The sequence below is a fragment of the Grampus griseus genome, assembly GCF_964374135.1.
Source record: "Grampus griseus genome assembly, chromosome: 16".
In the NCBI taxonomy this organism is placed as follows: domain Eukaryota; kingdom Metazoa; phylum Chordata; class Mammalia; order Artiodactyla; family Delphinidae; genus Grampus; species Grampus griseus.
In genome coordinates this window covers 72,571,766-72,595,829 of record NC_139010.1, presented here as the reverse complement: position 1 = coordinate 72,595,829, position 24,064 = coordinate 72,571,766, and the positions used below count along the sequence as shown (strand labels likewise).

Genomic DNA, 24,064 nt, shown 5'->3' with positions numbered 1-24,064 from the left:
GGCACTGGCTGTGGATCCCTCACCTCAGGTACTGCAAAGCAGCCCAGAGCCTATTCTCACTTGGGCTTCCATTTGGCTTCAAAAGTCAGAGAGGCGGGAGACCTAAAGCAATATTATCATCGAGTGACAGGCCTTAGGGAATGGATGGTCTTTGCTGTATCAGAACAAATTAGAAATCACAACCTCTGCTAGGGAGGAGGAACTGTTGTGTAAACCAAAGAAAGGTCTCCCACAAGAGAGCAAACGGAATCTGGCCGTGCACTTAACCTGCTCCCTCAGGGGCCCTCGCCCAGAGACACACAGTAGGCTCACCAGGGGCCTCTTTCAGTGTCCAGGCCCCTCCACACACTTCCCACCCTGCACCTACACAGTCAGAACTCCTAGAGGTGGGATGGGGATTTTATGAAAACCAAAGAATAATATTGATAACAGCCTGCCTTAACAGAACCGCAGGTTTGGAGAGGGCAAGGGGTATTCATTTATGTGTAACGAAGAACTACGTAAACTGCTCACTGTCTAGCTGTTAAAATAAGTTTCTACTTAGCAGTAGCTTTGGTTTTTATTCCTGAACATACTGATGTACAAACCCCTCCTTTCTTTAAAAGATTGGCTCTACAAAAATATTCCGTTCAACAAGGTCAGACTAAGCCTGTCCTCCAGCTGGCCCAAGCGGCTTTGTCCATTCTCCACATTCTCAGGCCGCCCAGTCCCCTTCTGGCTTTTGGTGACAGGTCTCTGTCCATTACTCTTCCCTTTCAGGGGACCTGTTTCAGAAGCCGGAAGTGTCCACGGTCAAGTTCCTCTTCCTGGTGGGCGGCTTCGCCGAGGCGCCCCTCCTGCAGCAGGCGGTGCAGGCTGCCTTCGGCGACCAGTGCCGTATCATCATCCCCCAGGACGTGGGCCTCACCATCCTCAAGGGCGCCGTCCTCTTCGGCCTGGACCCCACTGTCATCAAGGTGCGCCGGTCCCCGCTCACCTACGGGGTTGGGGTGCTGAACCGCTACGTGGAGGGCAAGCACCCGCCCGAGAAGCTGCTGGTGAAGGACGGCACTCGCTGGTGCACTGACGTCTTCGACAAGTTCATCTCCGCTGACCAGTCCGTGGCCCTGGGCGAGCTGGTCAAGCGCAGCTACACCCCGGCCAAGCCCTCCCAGCTGGTCATTGTCATCAACATCTATAGCTCTGAGCTCGACAACGTGAGCTTCATCACCGACCCCGGGGTGAAGAAGTGCGGCACGCTGCGCCTCGATCTCACGGGGACCAGCGGCACTGCCGTGCCCACCCGCAGGGAGATCCAGACCCTTATGCAGTTCGGGGACACTGAGATCAAGGCCACGGCCGTGGATGTAGCCACCTCCAAGAGCGTCAAGGTTGGGATCGACTTCTTAAATTACTAACTGGCCCTCCCCGCCGCCTGTCCCCTTGGGCTCAGCTCACCTGCATCTGCTGACCTCAACCCTGACTGTTCTTTCCCTGCCCTTGACCCTAGCCATCACCCGTCTGAATTTCAGCAGGGAAGATGAGAACAGCCAGGGCTAGAAATAATTAGGGATTTTTGAGGGCACACTGGAGTCAGAAAAACTGTTGGCAGTGAAGATGGAGGTGGGGAAATAAGGAATTTGAGGATCCCAGAAAAGCAGCTAGTGTTCATAGGTACGAAGTGGTGAAACCCCCACCCCCACCCCCCGCCGCCCCACAAGGGGATCAGTACATTTCTGCAGCAGTGATCGGGCTTGGGTCGAAGAGATCTCCCTTATGGAGAACTTAGGATGCCCTGTCGCGATCCTTCCAGATTTGAAATAAGATCTTTGAGCCAGGAGGAGATTCTTCATCTCTCTCGAGACTTTTCTTTTTTACATGTTTTGGATGGCAGTCGCTATAAAATGCCATCCATCTGCAGTTAATTTCTTTTCATCATGGTGTGATTAAAAGTGATGATTCACTGGGAGCTTGGAGGGTTTTTAGCTGGTGGGAGAAGACTGCCTACACTGGGCGCTATTTTAGATTCTCATAATTTAAATTCCAGAAAGGGTTAGTGAAGAATAACTGTAGCTTCAGCTAATCCACTAGGATTTGTGAGTGGGAGAGCTGACACCTCGACTTTTCAGCAGGTAAAAATTTGCTTCGAGGGAAATGGATATTGAGCTAGTGACATATCCCAAATTATATGCTGTGATAGAACTCCCCAAAGGCCAAATCCTGGTTTCTGAATTCATAAGTAATCTGCGTTAACCTTCGTAGGATTCTGTGTGAGAAAATGAAGTTGCAGGTTGCCTCCTTCACATCACCAAGCCCGGGAGTCCGGAACAGCCCCTCCCCTTGACAGGCACCCGTATCTTAAACTAACTCCCTCCTCCCTGCTTGCCCTCATCTCCCTAAGAGATTTGGCCATTTATTTCCACATTTTGAAAAGAATACATTGGTGATACCTGGGCAGAGAATCTGTTTAACGAAATGTTGCATTTAAAATCTTCAGTTTTAAAACTAGAACTGAAGATTCTATCTAAAGGCATTCAGAGATCTGTACTTAGTGAATGAAGCTGGGTTTTCTCAAAGCAGATCTGTGGATCTCCCGCGCAAGAACTGCCTGGGCGCTTCTGAAATACAGGTTCCTGGATTCTGTCCCTTTTATGAACTCAAGTCTTGGAGAGGGGAACCAGAATCTGCAAGTTTTAGTAAATGCCACAGGGGACTGTGGTTCAGTTGGAATTTGAAAACTCCTAACTTTAGGGTTTCGGAAAGCTGGGGCCCAGACCAGAGCCTGCAGCTTCCAGTTGGGTTCCCTTAGGGAGTGAGTCTGCAAGTGAAGAACCACAGTCCCACACGTTGCCCTCTTGTGAGTGGGGCTGGAGCTCCAGCTGGCTTGGGGAGGGCGTTTTTAACCTTCTTGTGAGTGGGACTGGAGCTCCAGCTGGCTCGGGGAGGGCGCTTTTAACCTTCACAGGAAGGGCCCGGGGAGGAAAAAGATTGGAAGAAAGGCAGCCTCAGAATGGGGCTGAGGAACCAACGGGTGTGTGTGTCCGCTCTCCATCCTTCCCCACTTGCAAAGCCAGTCTTCAACATTCAGGAGCCAACTGAGGAAAAGCATCAAGAACCTGACTCAGCCCCTGTGATCTGTTCAAAGCTGTCTTTTCCACCTGCTGGAGTTAACTCGATTTTAAATCACCAGAGGCATGCATAACGAATGAGGGGAGGGTGGATGACTCAGCCACTAACTTTGAATACTTGGATTCACAAACCCATTATCATATGCAGATTTTAAGTAGCATTTCCAACTTCATGCTAAGTGTCTTCTTTTTCCCATCGCTTGCTGCAGAATTCCCTACTAGAACGTGAAACACTGACAAACCCAGAACTAGAGGATGCTGGTCACATACTTAGCAGCGGGGTTTCGCATCGAGACACAGATGTGGCTCTAGGGTTCTCTCGCTGCCTGCTCAGCTTCAAAAGCTAAATGTCATGGGTCTGTCTTTGGTGTTGCCAGCCATACTCTACAAACAAGACTTTTCCATTCAGTTATAAGTAATATAATTTTATGTACATATAATATTAGAAAATTGTACAGAATCTTGATTTCTACAATATGCTCTTGTTAAAAAAAAAAGGGAAAATGCTCTTTGAATTTTGTTGATGACATTGCTGCCTTTAAGTTTCCATGGTTTCATTTCTTAATTGTGCTTACTAGACATTGATTTGTACTGATGCTAAGCTATGGACTGTGTGCGCAGACCGAGCAACAGACAGAGGTGCCTAGGGTCAGAATCCTCTACGAAATAGACCGGCTGGATTGACAGCTCCATCAGACCTTTCTACACACACATCCTTCCCAAAGGTTCACAGTTTATATTTAAAGGTGCATAATAATGTATCGATTCTCCTGAACTGTCTTTGAGAGCTGAACGTTCTGGTTCTGTAAGCCATGTGACTGTGCAGAAAAACCTCCGAAGACTCTGTGTCCCTGCAGGGTTGTCAGCGTCTCCTCGTGGGGCGAAGCAGTCACTCTGAAGGCAAAGTGTGATGTTTTCAGGACACCAGCATCAAAGGGAGGAATCAGGTGGTACCCAAATCCAGCTTTTCTACTGGATTAAGTGTATGTGTGAGTAATAGAGTCAAGTCCTTTTCTTGGCTAATGTAAGGCCTTTCCCATCTTGCATTAAGGATGTCTCCTTGTCTATTTCTCTTAAATGAAATGGTTGAAATTTGCAATGTTGGCAAAAAGATGATGGAGAGGGGGTGATGATTTTACTGGATTTTCTTCTGCTCCAGAGATGCAGCCCTGATAGTCAGACTTCTTAGAGGGAATCCTCAAATCCACCCCTTCTCCCCTTCCCCCCCACAGAAATATTCTAGAGTAAGAACACTGGATAGGTACATGTGGACACATTTTCTAATCTTAGAAAGTTTCTAAAAGGCCCGTTGTCTTAACGCATCACTCAGTTGTCCCTGGCATATTATCTGAGGTTCAAGTTTCTTGGAAGCAGAACTGTCAAAGGGTTTCCTTTGTAACTTCCCTTTCTGTACACAGCAGGCATTAATAAATGTTGAATGTCAGACAAGAATGTCACATGGACAAGAGAGGAAAGAGGAAACATACAAGCGTTTCTGCAGACCGATGGCTAAGATGAATCCAGATTACAGAGCCTGCCCTACCCCTAGAATGTTATTTAGATCAAGTTTAGCTTTTAGAATCCAGGTCTGGTTAATTGCCAGGGTGGCAAAGAATCGCATGCACCTATATAAACAGGAATCAAAATGCATTATTAGCTGAAGATCGAATCACACATTGTAGAGATGAAATAGCTGTGATTAAGCTGCGTATTTATGCTGGGAAATGGCTGAAGTGGGTGACTAGTATAAAAGTTGTTGGCCATAACATCGTATCTCTTATCGGCTTGGAATATGGAAATATATTCTAAAATAACAGCCACTGGGGTCTTGTTCACTATAAATTCGAACTTCACAGAACGTGGCAGCAATTCACAATCTGACTGTATCTGCAAACTGTCTTCACAGATGTCTAATAAAGCAAAACTCTGGATCTCATGTGGCCCAGACTTCTTTTGTGCACTCTGAATTTGTAAATGGAATTATAGATACATTACTGACTTTCCCCTCTACCCCATCTCAGATGGAAATTGATTTTCAGGTCTTTTCCTAGGTGTTGCAAGCTTTATTAACTTTCATTCCAATAAGACTGGCTCCTCTGTTCGCTGGGAACCAAGCCTCCATGGACATCCACGAACCCCTTTTCCCTTGAAACCAAAGAAAGCAGCCTTGCCAGAGAGAAGGCAGATAAGCCACAGTGACAACTGACAACTCCACTGCACCCAAATGAAGGTCATTAAAAAAAAAAAAGCAGAAGGCCAAGGACTGATGCCTTGTCCTCTGGTGTCCTAGCAGGCACAACTGGCTGGCCGCTGCATCTAGGGCCTTGGGTTTATTCCGGGCTCTATGTCTGGGTCACCCTCCAGAGTTGGCTCTAGGAGTTTCTGGATAGTCTGAGGTGGGCCCTAGGACCTCGAGGGAGGTATAAGTGGCTTCTTCCTAAGTGGGTAGCTACACCAGCTTTCATCTGAAGTTTAGTTCCCATGAGGAGAGGTCGGGAAGGCCAGGATGTACAGTCAAACAAACGTGTTTTGCAAAGTAGAGCCAGCAGGCAGTGTGGCTGCCGTTTCCTCATCTGTAGGGAGTGGCTGGGACTAGCCGTCTGTAAAGGCCACTCAATCCCTGGATCTGGGTCACACGGTGGGCATCTTGGTTTTGTCGACTTAAAGAAGTGCACAATGTGAGAGTTGAGAGCTAAGTTTCACTTGGGACAAAATGAGGGCTATAGCCCGGGAGACAGCATTTCAGATCTGAGAAACTGCTCTGAAGAGGTGGGGTGGGGGGGAGTCAGTATATATGTGATTCTGGTGAAGAGGGAGTGCATGCAATCAGGCACATATTTTTTGCAGAAGGTTTCTGCTAGTCGTGAGGAGCGGACGTCACCATGAAGGATTTTAGTGCTTTTCTAAATACGAGGAGATGCAAGCATTAGGCTCATAAAATAAAATCGGCTCCTGAAAATATCTAACTCTCTGAAGACCTGTTGGGCCAGTTCTTCCCAGAGCACAGAGGGCCTCTTTTCTGCTCTCCACCCTGAACTCCTTTCAGGGGGTGTTGAAAGTCAGCAACTTCAGCAGCTCCTGAATTAATCCTTGTGGATGGCAAGTGCCCATGGCAAGTGTCAATTTGTAGTTGACAGTTTCAGTCCACTGAGATGAAGGCTCATCTCCCATAAAGTGAAGACGGTTAGGAGTACGGCTCCACCTTCCCAGCATCCTTCATTTTGGTGCTCTGTCCCTCTCTGCCTGGCTACCTGTCCTGGCCATCTGGAGATTCTCCTAGTAAGAGACACAAGGCTAGGAGGACAGAGACACGAGGACAGGCTAGGAGGACAGAGACACAAGGCTAGGAGGACGAGAAGCCCAGGGGAAGCCGTCTGGGACACAGGCCTCTGCTTCCCTCCCAGGCTGCTTCCCCCGCCCCTGCCAAGGCCTGTTCCCGCCAATCCTCTCCCCCCAGCCCAGGCCTCCCCAGTGTCTACATCAGAAAAGGCGGCTTTGACCCGGATCCCTTCGTGTACCCCTCTCCACAATTTCCAAACCCAAAGCGGCCTCGCCTGGGTGAGACCGTGTATTCGGAACGGAGAACAGCTTCGGAGGCAAAATATTTTCCGGGCAAATCTCTGCATCTCACCCCATAGACCGACGCTGAGCGAGTTCACTCGGGTTCACCAGTCGCCTCTGGCTCCCGGCCCGGACTTCTCCAGGAGGCCAAAGGGTGATGAAGGCGGGAGGGGCGGGGGTGGGGGGGTGGGGGATGGTCCGACTCTGCCCCTTTCCCCTCCCTGCCCCCCCCCCCCCCCCCCCCGCGGTTGAGGTGAGCTCAGAAAGGCCGGGAGCCCTGGTGGAGGCCGGGCTAGGGCAGGAGGTCCGGCGGGGCCAGGATCCAGGCCAGCCCAGGTGAGGACGGGGCGGGGCGGGGCGGGGGGAGGGGGCGTGTCCGCGCTTTCTGACCCGCTCCCCGGCCACACCCCCAGCACACCCCCTTTCCGCGCTCTTCCCTTCAGCCTCCTCCAGGCAGGCCTCTGGGCTGGGTCTGCGGCTGCGCAGCCGGCCACGCACCCGCGGCACACTTCTGGGCAACATAATCCTGCCCCCAGAGTGTAGACGTCTTTCGGTCACACCTCCTTGGACACAGGGACCTTCAGACAAGTTACTTAACTTCTCTGTGCCTTATTTTTCCATCTGTAAAATAGGGACTCAGGTAGGAACTAACCCTTAGGGCGACCGTTAGCGTTTCACAGGAATGCAGTCCTGTCTTCAGCCGTGTTGTAGCAGGTGTTCTTCAAATGTCTGAACTGTTTAAAAAATTTCCATCACTGCTGAGTAAACCTTGCCTGAGGCCCTCCCCTCCACCCCTGAGGCCACTTGTCCTGGCCACAAGGGCATGAGTTTTGAGAGAGGAACTGGCTTGGTAGGGTAGGACTTGGAAGCATCAACAGATGCCAGATGCAGGACCTGGTCCATTTGGGGGCACCACAGGCCATCCCAGAAGGGAGAAGGGGTCTGGCTCGGGAGACAGCATCCACGTAAACTGGTCCTGTTCGGTCCGCCCCCCGCCCCACCCCGCCCCATCGTGGACTCCATGCCAGCCTTTGCAACTTCTGATCCTTTCCAGCCACAGTTTACTCTAATTCTTTGCTATGTCCTGTACATTGCATGCTTAACAGCATCCTTGGCAAATTGTGGTGCTTTCTCTCTGTCCTAATCCCCGGGCAAGGTTATTGACGCCCAAGGGCTCTAGCACATGCGCAGTGGGTTCTCCAGGCAAGGACTTCCCTTCATTAACAGAGAGCAAAATCATGGGGTCTTCCAAGACCTTCATGAGACACCTGCGAATCACACCAGGCTACAGTGGTAAGTGGTGATGTGCCCTGCAGGGGGACCATGGTCCTGATTGCTGTCCCTGCCTTGCCCCACTCACTGTCCATGTCCGACCGGCTTATTGGACCAGTACAGGCACTTTAGCTTTTAAGAAACTTGCTGAAAGTGTTTCATTGCTGAAGATGGCAGATAACTGGGTTCTGATAAGTGGGGAGATATAATCTAGGCAGATCTCCCAGGACATGGCCTGGTATGTAAGAAGCACTTAATTAATGTCTGTTATATACATTTGGACCAGGATAGACACAATGCATAAGCTGAGGCTCTGTCCTTCTTCCCAAGTTGTGCTGTTCTCATGAACTAGGGCTGTCCTTATGGTCCCATTTCTTCCTGTGTCCCCTAGAGGGATGGTGACCAACTTTTTTGGTTTGCCGGGAATGGTCCCAGTTTTAGCACTAAAAGTCCTGCATCCCAGGAAACCCCTCAGTTGTTGGCAAACCAGGACAACTGGTCACCCTACCTAAAGGCTTTTCCTCCTCAGGCTTCCGAGAATTTACTAAGTCACATCCCTGTGGGTAACAAACCTGGTGGTCCCCATAGGCCCTCTGCTCTCACATATAGGTATTCTCGGTGGGGAGAGGCATGGAGAATATTCCAAGGTTGCCCATCCTCACCCTGGTCCTACTGGTTGGTTAAGAGAATAGGCTTTGGATTCTAATAAACTGAGATGCCAATCTCTCCCTGGCCATTATCTATGTGATTGTAAGTAAGTTACTTACCTCTCTATGGTAAGTAGAAAGTTCTATTAAATGGTTGTATTAGTTTCCTAGGGCTGCTGTGTAAAACAACAGATGTCTATTCTTTCACAGTTCTAGAGGCCCAGAGTCTGAAATCAAGATGTTGGCAGGGCCGTGCTCTCTCTGATGGCCCCTGGTGTCCTTGGTTTGTGGCAGCATCACTCCGGTCTCTGTCCCCATCTTCACATGGCTCTTCATGTGGCCTTCTGCTCAGTGTCTCTGTGTCTGTGTGTCTCAAACCTCCCTCTCCTTTTTCTTATGAGGACACCAGGCACTGGATTTGGAGCCCACCCTAAATCCATGATGATCTCATTTCCAAATCCTTAGTTACGTCTGCAGAGACCCTATTTCCAGATAGTTCACATTCACAGGTACCAGGGGTTAGGACTTGGATAGGTCTATCAATTCAACCCATTACATGGGGTAGGGATAGATTCCTCATAAGACTGTTGTGAGGATGAAAGGAGCCAGCACACATAGCCTGTTTAAAATATCTTGGCCCTTAGCAAGACTCAGTAAGGGTAGCTTGTATTCCTCTGTGTGTGTGTGCATACACGCCATCAGGTAAAATCTACGCAGATCAAAGTAGACCCTGATGGAGAAAAACCTCTGTGACAGGGCCCCTGGGTGTCTACGATCTCCTCCATGGTGTTAGGGTATCTTTTAATTGTCCCAAAACTGGGGAGACTGGATAGTGGGTGGAAGACTTCCAACACTGTCAAGAGCATTTTAGTAATTGGATTCTTCCAGAGGAGGTTTCTTGCAGGTGCACAGGGTGAGGGTTGCTGCTCTCAACTCTGGGGCCAGGTTTTCTGGCCCTGGGGACAAGGGCAAAAATGGTGGGCTTCAATAATGGGATTGACTTATTTATTTATTGACAGTTTAAAGCCAAGTCTTAACGAGTTTTTCCCCCTTTGTTCTTTTAAAAACTGGTCTTATTATGGCAGCATTATAGTACTTAGGATTCAGCATCCAGTTTAAATAAATAGTTGTGTTTTACCCATACTAATTGTAATGATTACATGTTATTTTGTGGGAAATGGTGAAAAATTGTGCTCGGGGTGGGTCTCACAGATAATGAATTTACCTTTTTGTATAATAGGTCTCTGCTTTTAATAAGCCCGCAATTTCCCGGTGGTCTGACAGAAAAGATCCCCAGTTGCATTTGGGAAGTGTCAAAGAAAATAAGCTTTCTCTCTAAAATGATGAATAATTTCAATTACTCCTTTGACTAACATTTTGGTCCATTAAATGCTTACCCCGTTTGCCGTTTGGGCTGACATCAGGGGCTTTGCTATCAAAGAATATTACTGTCATTGCCTTTGTTGAAACGGGCCTTCCCTCCCCGCTCTAAGGTCAGTTTTTCATGGCCTTGGGAGGGCCCGGCCGCAGTGGAAACAACAGCGCGGCTTGTGTTAATGGCCTTTGGGAAAATGCAGTGTTGTCGGCCAAGGAAGAAACGGCAAGGGGTGGGCTGAGATTCTGGGGCTTCGGGCAGGTTCTGAATCCCTCGCTGAAGGTCGTGATCGGCTCTTGCAGGCTTCGTGCCCTACCTTAGCTGCCAGGGCACCTCCAGTGAGGACAACATGTCCCACTGTCTGAAAATCTTCCAGAACACACAGCGGAGTAAAGACCAGCTGGAGGACTTACGCTGCACAGTGGCCACTGCGCCGAACTAAAGCCCGTCTGCTCAGAGGAGACGGTCCCGTGGACCCTGCACCAGTATTACCAGTGGTACCGCCCCTTGAGTCGTGGTACCGGCTCCCAGAAACCAGCCCCCCTTCACCCTGGGCCCAAGCACAGGGCCTGGCCATCTTGCTGAGCTGCCACTGAGTCCAGCACAGTTCCAGGTCCCCAGGCGTCCGTGCAAAATGGAGAGGCTCAGTTTCTTAAAAGGAGAAAGAAACATTTCCAGGGGGAGAGGGAGACAGGTGGGGAGGAGGGTGCTAGGTACTAAGCTCCCTGGGCAATCATCACAGAGGTTCAGAGAGCAGCTGTTGTCTCAGTAGGTACCGCTTTTAGTTGCTTTCTCTGTGCTGGCTACTGTTATTTCATTAACCACCCACGATGACCCTTTGAAGTCGATACTATTATTCCCACTTTAGAGCAGTGTCCCTTGTCTGAGGTCAGACCTTGGTTTGAACCGAGCTCCTTCAGGTGCTGGCTGGGCGGGAAGGGGTTTTACACTGAATAACAGTCACAGTAACAGTGACAAAAACAACTGACAGTATGATTGTATAATGTTAATCATCACAACAATGATTTGTCCTAGGCTATTTTTAAGGCCTAAAGGCCTATAAGAAAAGTAATGGACCGATTGTCTTTATTATTATTACTGTAATTGGGGATTTTTCGAGAACACACGCTGACTCACATGTTTGGCGTGCTTTAAAAAATTTCCAAGTCATTACAAGGAACATCTGCCTAAGAGTTGGGATTTAGCCCAGCTCCATGAGTATCTGCTATGTGACCTAGGGCAGGGTGCTTCCCCTCTCTGGGCTACAGTTCCTTCATCCAAGGCAGGGAAGGATGGACTAGACACTCCCTAGGGTGCTTTCCAGCTTTTAGGTTCTGGGACTCAGTGGCCTGATTCAATTCTTACAGCAACTGAAGGGCAGTTGTCTCACATCTCACAAATGTGAAATTACCAAAGGGCAGCCAGCCGGGCAGCTAGAGCCGAGTCTGCTGTGCTTTCTCCTGACCTGCGTGCTTCTCTTGATTCCCTTATTCAGATGGTCAAAGAGCATTGTCTGAAGCTTTTTTTCTTTTTTCTTTTGTATTTAGTCTGAGAAAAGAGTGGGATCTGTTTAAGAGCAAGAACTTGGGAATCAGAGAGACCTGGGTTTGAATCCTGGCCCTATCCCTTCCTTGCTATGTGACCTTGGCCAAGACTTTCTTAACCTCTCTGAGGTCTCAGTGTCCTTCTCCACAAAGTGTAGGTAACAAAGGCACCGACTTCTTATGGTTTGTAAGAGAATAAAATGAGAGCCTATGCAAAGCCCTACCAAGGCGCTGGCACGCAGCATCAACCAACCACTGGCAGCTGCCCTCACCACATCTAGGGGCCTAATGCTTCCCCTGGGGCGATTGTTGGGATGCCATCTAGCTTAGGAGCATCGCCCACTGTGTGGCTTCTCAAAGCCCTCAGGAAGCATGGCATCTTTTTACAGAATGCAAATACATAAAGAAACCTCTTCAGGAGCGCCCCCATCCCCGGCTGGGCAGGCTACCTGCCGAGAGCCAGGGTCACTGAATTAGGCTGTGCCACGCGGTACACCGTCATGGCCAGAAACTGCTACAGGGACTTCCTGGACGTCATGGAGCAGGCCAAGAGAGCACACCTGAAACCATATGAGGAGGAAGTCTGGCTTGTAACTCAGGTAACAAGAACGAGGGGAAGAGCAGATCTCAGGCCAGGGGTTTCCAGATGCCCCCAGCCCAGCGCTAGGACTGTTTTTTTTTTTTGGTGTCTCTTTTGTTTTACAGAAGGCGCTGTGTTTGTAATTGCAGGACTTGCCAAGTAGGCAGCCACGTCCTGCTCCCAACCTGTGCCTAGCAAGTTCCAGAAGCCTTGCTTCTGGTCTTTGCTGGTTTGCAGGGAGAGGCTGGCAGTAAAAACCAACTGGGGCCCCTGTCCAGGCAGCAACCTAAGGCTCAAGCATGCTGAGGAAGGGAGATGGTAGGGCACTGCATGGAGCGGGGGGCTCTCGTGGCCTCAGTTTTCCCTTCTGTAAAATGGAGATGATGATCCTTTAGGATAAATCGTAAGGATCGGAAATAAACACACCGTGCTCATGCGGGACCTGCACAGATTATATTTATTTTTATTATTAATGAAAGGAATAACTCTATGACTTTTGTTCTTACTTTAGAATATATTGAGTTAGGCCTGCAGCACTTCCTCCTACCCCTTCTCCAAAAATGTTGCTGCATGAAAGGCTGCTGCCAAAGTATCCGGATTTCTCTATTCCAGGTAAGGGAGGACTTTCCTTCCTTCCTGCTGGTTTTAAAAAGGCGATCGTTCCAATTTCTCCACATCTTTGCTAACGCTTTTTATTTTCTGCTTTTTTTTCTTTGATATTAGCCATTCTAATGGGTGTGAGGTGGTATCTCTTTATCATTTTGATTTGCATTTTCCTAATGATTAGTGATGTTGATCATCTTTTTACGTGCTTATTTGCCATTTATACATGTCTTTGGATAAATGTCTATTCAAGCCCTTTGTTCATTTTTGAATCAGTTTGTTTGCTTTTTTGTTGTCAAGTGTTTGGAATTCTCTATATGTTCTGGATACTAACCCCTTATCAGATATACAATTTGCAAACATCTTCTCCCATTCTGTGGGTTGCCTTTAGATTCTCTCGTACACTGTAGATGGGAATGTAAAATAGTTCAGCTGCTATGGAAAACAGTATGGTGGGCTCTTGAAACAATTAAAATTAGAATGACCATACACCCAGCAATTCCACTTCTGAGTATATTCTGGAAAGAATTGAAAGCAGGGTCTTGTAGAGATATTTGTACACCCGTAATTATAGCAGCATTATTCATAGTAGTGTAACCCAAGTGTCCATCTAAGGACGAAGGGATAAGCAAAATGTCATCTATATGTACAACGGAATATTATTCAGTCTTAAAAAAGAAATTCTGACACAACCTACAAGACAGATGAACTTAAAGGACATTATGCCGAGAGAAATAAGTCTAACAGAGAAAGAAATAACATATGATTCAATTTATATGAGGTACTTAGAGTAGTCAAAATTAAAGACAGTAAATTAACAGTGATTGCCAGGACTGAGGGGAGGGGAGAACGGGGATTATTGCTTGATAGGTACAGAAGTGCAGTTTTACAAGAGAAGAAGAGTCACGGGGACGGGTGGTGCTGATGTTGCACAACAGTGTGAATGGACTTAATACCACTGAACTGACACATAAAAATGGTTAAGATGGTGAGTATTAAGTATGTTTTAACACAATAAAAAAATTGTTTTCTAAGTAGAAAAAAAAAAGCGGGTGGGATGTTTGCAGTAGCCCCTCTGCCTCGCTGGGCCACCTGCCTGCAATTTGTGGGGCTGGTTTATCTTCCAGGTGCTAGGTGTCCTACCCTTGGAAGAGCCGTGATGGAGGACCCCAGACGTCAGGTGAGGTGTGGCTGCGCTCAGAGGCCAAATGTCTTATGCAACGAGAGGATTTATCCAGAGCCACTCTCTTCAGTAAAGGGCGTGGAAGGGTAGAAGTGGAGAGCCTCCCAAGGAGAGGCACATATTAAGGGGGGCTCAGAAGCTCGCCATTCTCACGTGAGAGCCCCTCACACACCCCAACCGGCACGAGGGAAATTTCATAAGATAAGCATCCTCTTCACTGCCACCTGAACCCTGACCGGTTGGTGATAACATGTCATTCACAATAGAGGCCGTTTATTGTCACGTGAGAGTAAAGAGGATACACTTCTCAGCATGCTGAGGCTTCTGTGGATGTTTTCCAGGTTATGTTGACCTTGCTGGGTGGGGCCCAGCTCTTCCCGATGCTGAGGTAACATTGCACACCTGGATCGGGCGCTCACTGAAGCCCTAGCCTGGCCGTCTAATGAGTCGGCCCCCATCAGCCACCTTGGGTTGTGGCATGGCAGTCCCCAACACTGGCACAGGGCCATGCCCACCCCAACCCTGGTGTTTCAGAATCCCAGTCCCCAGGAGAGCCCTGGCACACCAGCTGTACTGGTTTCCTAGGGCTGCTGTAATGGTACCCCAAACTGGGTGGTATGAGACAGCAGAAATTTATTGTCTCATACTTCTGGAAACTAGAAGTCCACGTTCAAGGTGTTAGCAGGGCCATGTGCCCTCTGAAACCTTAGGGGAGAGTCACCCCTTGCCTCTTCCCCACCTCCTGGGGGTTTGCTGTCAATCCTTGGCAATCTTCCGTGCATAATTCTAATCTCTGTCATCATGTGACTTCCCTGTGTCTCTGTGTCTTCACATGGCTGTCTTCTAATAAGGACACCAGTCACACTGGATTAGGGCTCACCCTTCTGCAGTATAACCTCATCTTAACCAGTTACACCTGCAACATCCTAGTTCCAAATAAGTCACATTTTGAGGTACTGGGATTAGGCCTTCAATATATCCTTCTGCGGGGGGCAGAGTGGGGGGGACACAATTCCACACATAACACTGGCTGACCTTTTATCACTGACAGGCACTCTCTCTGACTTCACTCTGCAGCCACTGGCATGAAGAATAAATCAAAAGCAGCTCCTGGGGCAGTGAGGCCATTGTTATCAAAAGACTCAAAACTGCTGGGCCGAAAGATGAACTGAGCCACACCTGAGCGTTTTTCCCAAGATAAGAATTTTCACCTGGGCTCCCTGGACCCCCAAGTTTCCATGGGTGGAAATCAGGAGTCATATCTTGGATGAGAAAAAAGAACTGGAATGAGAAAAAAGTTACATGTTTGTTTCACTAACCTCCAAGTGAAATATAATATTTCCTTTGAATGTAGGCAACAAACCCCAGCTGTACCTGTCACCTTAACCCAATAAAAATCCCAGATCTTTTCACATCATGTGACATTTGTTGCAAACAGCTTGAAATAATGTTAATGTTGATCAGTACTTTATAATCACAGTTGTCATTGGAGCTATTATGTCTACGCTCTAACATGCTTCAACATATGTATAAGCAAACACTTATATGGCTATTTCACAAATTTGTTCTTTTTAGTATTTTGATAGTATTTCAATATAATTAGCTCCCTTTGTAATCTCATGTATTATACTTTATGCCCTTAAACACATTGTTCTGAGAAGAGGTCCATAGGTTCATCAGACAGCCAGAGGGTCTGGGGCACAGAAATGGAAAGGAACCTGTCCTGGGAAACAACAAAAGGCGTGTGTAAGGGGTGGTTTTCATACCAAACAACACCCCAAACCCAATGGGGTGTGGCATTACAATGCATCCTGTTATTAAAAGATAATGTGATAGAGGAATGCTATTGTGGAAAAACATTTCTGATGCAGTACATGAGAAAAGCAAGACCATGAGACAGGACAATAACAGCAAACCCATGTGTACACACACACACACACACACACACACACACATCACTATAATCCTGTTTTTCTGTTTAAAAACAAGGGAGGAGTGGTAAAGGGAGCCAACCCATAATACTAACAGTGATTATTTGGATGATGGGGCGATTGGTCTTTTTTACTTTCTTGTGATTTTTTCAATTTTCCACAGCCAACAGGTATTGTTTTCATAATCGGGAAAAAATGTTATTTTCCTTATTTGAATTGATAAGATCCTTATTTGAAGTGATTAAAAATCTCTTTTAGAGATTGCATGTTTAAAGAAAAAAGCCATGACTCAACAGACGTTAGCTGCATTCTCTTTAAAGGGCCGGGACCAAGCTCAGTGAACAGGTGGGATTTTTTCCAGCTTTCCTAACACCCTGGGAGAGTGATCCCACAGCCTCAGGACGAGAGCCAGGAGACAGATCCCTCACCTGCCCAGGGCCGTGTGGTCCAGGCTGCTGCATCTCTGCTGGCCCCTCAACACAGGAAGCAGTTCTGCCTGCTCCCCTCTCCCACACCCATAGAGTTTGCAGATTACTGCTCTAGACCCAGGGTTTTTGAAGTCTTTGCCCATGAAATTAGGGGATGTCGGGAGCGAAACCACTTCATGCAATTGCCTTCATCTTGATTTCACTCGCGGGATCGAATCTTGTCAATATTTAAGTCACTAGCTAATTCCTGGCACTGACCTTTAAGAAATGATTTGAGCAGTAAAACAAAAACACAAAACAACAACCCAGTAACAGAACTAACAAAATCGAATAAAGGCAATTAAAAGATTGTCTAATAGTACCTAATTCTTCTATAACTTCATGATTAAGATTATCAAGTTCAATGTGCATATCAAACTCCTTTTGTTGAAACAATTCCACATTGCAATTCTTTTCCTTAATCTTTATCCTTTCTGTTTCTCCCTAACCTGTAATTTCTAGAGGGTCGTCTGTCAGGGGAGGGAGAGAGGTGACTTTACTGCACAGCAAATTATCATTATTAGCACAAGATGCATCTGTAATGAGCTCATTCTTGCTGCTAAAAACAATTCTATTACCTGATAAGACAAAAATTCCCTCCATCTGGAAATGCTGAAGAAATGGAGGTTGTGAGTTTGTATGTTTTCTTATGACAATGGGGTCTTTTGTGGGGATAGTTTGAATTCTGTGGCAGTTAAAGTGCTCCTTTGGGGTCCCTTCTCTCTCTTTGTATTGGAGAATTGACAGTTTCCCCAGAGGTGGGATGATGGAAGGGGATGCCTTGGTTCCCTGTCCCTGTCCCACAGAGTGGTGACTGGTGGCTCTAAACAGGATCTCAGTTACGGCTTTAACCTTGTTCCAGCACAGCTGTGAAGGGTGTGGCCAGGAGTCAGACACTCCTTGAGTTCAGAGCTCAATTCTGCTTTCTTCTGGCTGTGTGACTCTGGGCACTTTCCTTAATCTCTCTGAGCCTTAGATCTCTATTTTGTAAGGTGAAATAACAGAAAAGCCAACCCAGTCTCAGGAGTTAAGAAGAGATTAGGCATGTAAATCTGTGCTCAGTAAATACTATCAATTACCATTGGGGTAAAGGGACTTGGGGACATTGCTAGAGCTGACGTGGGTTGTGGGTGGGAGCGTGATGAGCCCACACAGTGAGTTCTCAACAGAAAAGGGTTCAGAACCAGGGCTCCTGGCCCCTACTGAAGAGTTCTTTTCACTGCTGCACTTTTCTTCCAGGGATCCTAACCCTGCGAGGCAGGCAGAACAGGTGTAATTGGCCAATAATAAATTTGTAGCAGCAGCCCCGCTATTGTGCTCGCTTATGTCAGACTCGGGCCTTCACCTGGAATAGCGCATTTAATTAGTATTACTTAGTATAAACACTTTCATTTAACAGATGAGGAAGCTGAATCACACAGAGGTTAAACAATCCACTCAGGGCCATTTTTCCCAGAAAACAATACAGGTGGCTCCTTCAAAGGCATATATATCCCCGACAAGAGCACCGTGTCAATAATTGGACTCAAACTGGGTCTGGCTTCTCCAAAGGCTGAGAAGAAGCATGTTCTCCACCTTTCCTGACCAGCCCAGGGAACCATCAGGAAAAGGCACTAGGTACTCCACGACCCAGAGGAGCTGGCCACTCAACCCCAAGGTCTTCAGGCCTTGCTTCCGGTTTGTGTTCTGCTGAAGGTCACACCCAGGGTAGCTCTCCCCAGACCTCTCTGTCTGCCTGGGACATCCCCCTGCCCTCCACACTCCCAGACCCCAGCTTCGGTTTACCTCCAATCACTCCTATTTGCTTAAACTCAGCTCAATTTTGGTGCGTGCTTAAAGTATTTTAAAACCTATTTGTCGGGCTTCCCTGGTGGCGCAGTGGTTGAGAGTCTGCCTGCCGATGCAGGGGACACGGGTTCGTGCCCCAGTCCGGGAAGATCCCACGTGCTGCGGAGCGGCTGGGCCCGTGAGCCATGGCCGCTGAGCCTGCGCGTCCGGAGCCTGTGCTCCACAGCGGGAGAGGCCACAACAGTGAGAGGCCCGCGTACCGCAAAAAAAAAAAAAAAACCTATTTGTCTAAGGACATTTCTGACTTATGATTTGTGTGCACATTCATCACATCCGCAGCTTTGTGAAGTTTGGAGGTGTTTTGTTTTCCTTGGTTGTCCTTCTTTCCCTCATTTTACCTACTTTTGAACATTTTGAGGATCTCTTAGCCAGTGTCTGAAAAAGCTTTCTGTGAGGTTTATTGTCATGAATGCAGCCTTTTGTCTGAGTGCCACCTCAGCCTCTTACCCTGAAGGTGCTCACCCTTTTAACAGGACATAAATCACTAAAGCCCTTCCTTCTAAACTGGGGGCTGAACACTTTTTCTGTAAAGGCCCAGATAGTCAATATTTTAGGCCATATGGTCTCTGTTGCAACTACTCAATTCTGCAGTTTTAGCAGGAAAGCAGTGATAGACAATATATAAATGAATGTGTGGCTGTATTCCAATAAAACTTTATTTATAGACACTGAAATTTTAATTTCATATCATTTTCATGTATCACGAAGGATTATTTCTTTGAATTAAAAAAAATTTAAATGTGAAAACCATTCTTAGCTGGAAGTCTGTACAAATCCATGGGCCCAGGTCACTGACCCTTGCTCTAAACCAGAACTTAACCCAAGGGGTTGATGCTAGCCAGGATCTAGTTGTAAGTGATTTATTTTGTAAGCAGTATGGGTCAAGCAATTGCCCTCTTGAGAGAGAGACCCCTTGGGAGGATCTGGGGAACAGAACCCCCATGCACCCCAGGAAACTGAAAATGTAGCTCAAACCCACTGCCAAGAGGGAGAGTGACCAGGGTGATGTGAAGCTCAGATTAGCCGGGAGAAAGCCTGCAATTGCGTGAGAGAAAAGGTAGAAACAAAGGCCTGTAGAGGCTTTTCATACCCTGCATTAAAGTTAAAATCTAATTTAGATGAAAATGGATGCATAGAAATTAACTGTGCATGTGAGGCTTTTGTTGTTAGGCTGTGTACCCTGTAATGATAGCTTTACCAAATTTATTCCCTTGGCTTGAAAATAAAGATGCTTTTTGAAATTTGATTTTGTTGTTTTACAAATCGTTTCAGATTTGTGAATCAGGCAGACTCCATTTCTGATCTGCCTCAAACAAAAACAGAGCATTAAAGTGTTTAAGATTCAATCAAAGGCTTGCTGTGAGCGGCACACTATTAAAGTAACAGAAAAATCAATTCAATTTTTATTTGGAACATGATTTGTCACAAATAGCATTCTAATAGATAACACCGATTATATGGTAGCAAATGTAAATTATATATACCGAGCTTACAACTTTGTCAGAGTCATCATTAAGGAATTTGACACCTAAGCAGGAGAACAATAAATGTCGACTGGAATAGGTATCAGTTAGGTACAAATGGGATGCTGAAATGAGTGATGCTCGCACACGCTTATACTTATAAGTAATAATATGCAGTCTAAAGTAGCTTGCGTTTTCAAACAAGATAAGTTGTCATTTAAAATATCTCATATTTCTGAAGGTCAGGAATAAACGGCACTATTAGCATTCAAAGCTAGTAAAAGAAAAAGTAATTTGGTGTTCGTTTAGCATAACATTTTATGAAATAGCTTTGTAAAGTATTCACATTATTTTTTCCCCTATGGAGTCTGAGAAGACAGGATGAAGATGCTCCGTTCTTAACGAAGAGCTTTGATTGCATCTTTGATGCTGTTAACATCTTGGTTCAGTAAGATCTCTGTGGAATTACAAGGTTTGTGCCTGGGTGGGTAAATGCTGAGAAATAAAGCTGTTTACGTAAGGTGGTCTTGGCTGGCTCCAGCAAGATGCTGCCAGGCCCTGGGTTTGGTCCTCATCAGTAGTGCCACTGACACAGGGACGACAGCAAGACACTGAGGACAAGTGGCAAGACTGTCCGAGACTGAAGATGGAGAGTTTTGATGTGACAGACACAAGTCCCCATGAGTAAGAGGAGAGAGGCTCTTGCTGTGTGTCTTGGGAACAATGGCAGATAAATCAGGATTTGAATTCAAATACAGATGGGGACGATCTTGGGGTCTTAGAAACCTTTCACCAGTGACCCCTCCTACTAGCCACAGGTCCCGAACTCCAAAGTATTGTAAACCACCCCCCTCTCTCCTTTTTCTCCTAAATTTGGATAAAAGATCAAAACTACCAAGAAATAACATTGACCAACACCATTGTAACCACCACCTTGAATTAGCAAAGACGAACATTTTGTCATATTTGCTCCAGATCCTTTCGTAATGAAAAATAAATATAACACCACTGTTAGAGGATTTTAAACGTCCTTCTTTTGATATTTTGTATCACATCTGCAGTGAGTAGCAGTATTTTGTGAACAGAAATGTACTTACATGGTAACCTCTCTATCTAAGTGGCATCTTCCTGACACTTGCTTTTCTCTTCAACAGGACTTTTGGGAGGTCTATTCATGGTGATACATATGGACCCTCGCTCATTCTCTGTCGTTGCTGAAGTTGTATTTTGGGTAATCAGGATTTCATGTGTATTGCCTCAATTACTAGTGAGATGAATCTCAAACATTTATGATTCAGGTGTCTCTTTGTGTGTTGCCTGCTCATATCATTTTGTCCACTTTTCTATGTGGCTGTCCTTTTCTTTATGCACTCTGAATACAAATCCTTTGTTGGGTCCACTTCAAATACCTTCTCGGAGGCTGTTCTTGTCTTCAGTCCTGTCCTTGGTGTCTCTGTTGCTCTTAAAGAATAGCTCAGGCCTCCCTGCCCCTCCTGCCTCCTTTACTGGCTAGTTACCATGTGCCTGGCACTGTACTAAGTGCTGTGCATGCTTTGTCTTATTTAATCATCACAGCCGCCCTGTGAGGGAGGGATACTGTTATTCCCAGGTGTGCTGAGGTTGAGAAGCGAAGAAGCCAGCCCACGTAGTACAGGGAAAGAGACAGCTGGGGCCAAGGCCGAGAACCTCTGTTCTATAATTTATACTAGTTTTACGGAGATCTAGGAAGTCTAGAAGGTCTCAGACAAGGACCTATTTCACTGCACCAGGTCGAGATTTTACATGCTGTATAGGGCTTCAAGAAAAAAAATTTAGAAAACATAAAGAAAAAAGAAGAATGAAAGAAAAACCCCGAGGTATTGAGCTCAGGCGCTTTGGTTCTGCTGTGAATTCGAGGCATTCCTGTAAAGGGAAGGGTGGGCTCCTTCTGGCCTCATTCTCGGAAACTCAGGGGCTGACTCACCTGCTGTTCTCCTCGAGCCCCAGTCCCTGTGGCCATGACGCCATTCGCAGAGTTGCTCAGTGAAGCCATTTCCGGATTCTCAGAATCGAGCAGTGGATGGATACTCCCACTCTGCCCAACAGGTGTGCCCTCCACTGCCATCCTAGGCCCTGAAAGTGCCTCCCTCTGCTTCCCACCAGCCTGTTTACTCACTGGGGCCCCAGGAATGAGTGAGCAGGTCAGCTGGGAGCTATTGGGAGGCCATGAGTGGGCAGGAGGCCAGCCTGGAAGGGCCACACTCTGCACAGGCCCCAGCAGCTCTGCCTGCTGTGGCACCGAGCCCCCCAGGAGCTCAGCACAGACTCCTACCCGCTCATTGGGCTTGAAAGAAGACCACGCAGGCTGAGGCTCTATCCTGCTCAGGAAGGAAAGCCGAAACCTAGCGCTGACCAGGTGTGAGGTGAGGTGGGTGGAGCCCTCCGGGCAGCCCCTGGGGTTACAGCATCTGCAGAATCTTTGTATGAGCTGGGGCCCAGGTCGGGGTGTAGGCCCTGCTCCAGGCCCTCCCACTAGCTTTCTGGTTTTCTCCCAGGGAGAGGGATAAGTTGGGGAAAATATCTGCATACGACAGAACATTGCAATTTTCTTAATATTAAACAGTTCCTTAAAGTAAAAATTATATCTAAAAGATGCCTAAAATTGACACACAATGTGGACAATTCACAGAAAAAGAAATACAAAAGGCCATTAAACACTGAAAAGATGTTCACTCTCATTCATAACAAAACAAACACAAATCACAACATAGGGAAAAGCACTTTTAGCGCCTCATTGACAAAAGGTTTGACAATTTGCCACATTGGTGAGGGTGCAAAACACTCTCATGTTAGAACAAACCATATGAAATTGTCAATATTTGAATTTTTGGGCCCCCAAGAGCGGCAATTTGAATTTACAGTTCAACCTACCGTGTTGTTGGTTGGAGTGTAAATTGGACTGTACTTTGGCAATACTGATCAAAATAAACATCCTAAACATTTCTTAGACAAATTTGTATCATGTTAGAATATCATAAAAGGATAGTAGTTGCATGAATATTCATAAGAGGAAAATTTTATATGTCCATCAGCAGGGACAAACATACCACATCACATCCCTCAGTGGAATCTGTGAAGCCACACAAAGAATGAAGCAGCCCTTTCTGGACCATTAGAGAATAATATCAAAATTACCGTTAGTGAAGAAAGCAAGGTGAGAACGGTGCGTGTTGTATGCTTCCATTTGTTTGAGAAAAAAAAAAAATGGTGGGGTGGGGCTGGGGTGTGTGAGATGGGTACATGAATATTTATACATAGAATGTTTCTGGAAAAAACTCAAGTTGTCTCTGGGAAGAGGAACTGAGAGGCCCGAGGGCAAGGCTGGAAGGAAAGTACCCTGTGTATGAGCGCTCTTCTGCATTGTTCGCATTTTGTGCCGTGTGCATGTAGTAACTTCTTTTTTTTTTTTTTTTTTTTGCGGTACGCGGGCCTCTCACTGTTGTGGCCTCTCCCGTTGCGGAGCACAGGCTCCGGATGCGCAGGCTCAGCGGCCATGGCTCACGGGCCTAGCCGCGCCGCGGCATGTGGGATCTTCCCGGACCGGGGCACGAACCCGTGTCCCCTGCGTCGACAGGCGGACTCTCAACCACTGCGCCACCGGGAAAGCCCTGTAGTAACTTATTTTAAAGCCCTTCCTCCATGGCGCAGGCAGGTTTCACCTAAATAATGCTTAGAGCTTGTCACTCATGCCACAGGCTGCTCTCACATGGGGGCTGCTCTCTCCCGCAGGATGCTGAAAGCTGAGTGGGCAACGTGTGGAAGCAACCTTTTCAAACAGGACAGAATTTCACTGTCTAAGGATGTAAAATACATTAGGACAGGCCACACCAAGTGCCCTGAGAGAGATGGCGGCAGAGGCAGACCGGTGGGATGTTCTAGGCATTACCTGTGGCCAAGTGGCTCCAGCCCCCCAAATCTTTTCTGAAATGTGACCCCAGAACGTAGAGAATGTCAAACTAACACCTCAAGATCAAACTAATACTTCAACGTCAAAAAAGCCCATTAAAAATTTTATTATCATAAAGATAAAGAGGCCACCACATTTTTTTATCATTTCTCCTTTATTTTTTTATTTTTTAACATCTTTATTAGAGTATAATTGCTTTACAAGGGTGTGTCACTTTCTGCTTTATAACAAAGCGAATCACTTATACATATACATATGCCCCCATATCTCTTCCCTCTTGCATCTCCTTCCCTCCCACCCTCCTTATCCCACCCCTCTAGGTGGTCACAAAGCACCGAGCTGATCTCCCTGTGCTATGCGGCTGCTTCCCACTGGCTGTCTATTTTACGTTTGGTAGTGTATATATGTCCATGCCACTCTCTCACTTTGTCCCAGCTTACCCTTCCCCCTCCCCGTATCCTCAAGTCCATTCTCTAGTAGGTCTGCATCTTTATTCCCGTCTTGCCCCTAGGTTCTTCTGACCATTTTCTTTTCTTT

The 24,064-nt window shown here is 46.9% G+C and overlaps 2 protein-coding genes across 3 annotated transcripts in view; both read left to right on the top strand.

Annotated features, from left to right (window-relative positions):
- HSPA12A (heat shock protein family A (Hsp70) member 12A) overlaps positions 1-1,397 on the top strand; it is a gene marked incomplete at both ends in the record, with an annotated part of 142,024 nt that extends 140,627 nt beyond the window's left edge. For both annotated transcript variants that reach the window (XM_082674068.1, XM_082674069.1), the window contains one exon: positions 760-1,397. In XM_082674068.1, the coding sequence (XP_082530194.1) occupies positions 760-1,397 (638 nt within the window). The remainder of the gene's footprint in view (positions 1-759) is intronic.
- Positions 1,398-7,906: 6,509 nt separating this feature from the next.
- SPMIP5 (sperm microtubule inner protein 5) lies at positions 7,907-14,961 on the top strand (the record flags this gene model as incomplete). Its single annotated transcript, XM_082672973.1, is given in 6 exon segments — positions 7,907-7,961; positions 10,265-10,393; positions 10,396-10,479; positions 11,896-11,927; positions 11,929-12,105; positions 14,950-14,961. Coding segments are annotated over 6 exon segments (489 nt in total).
- Between the last annotated feature and the right edge of the window lie 9,103 nt (positions 14,962-24,064).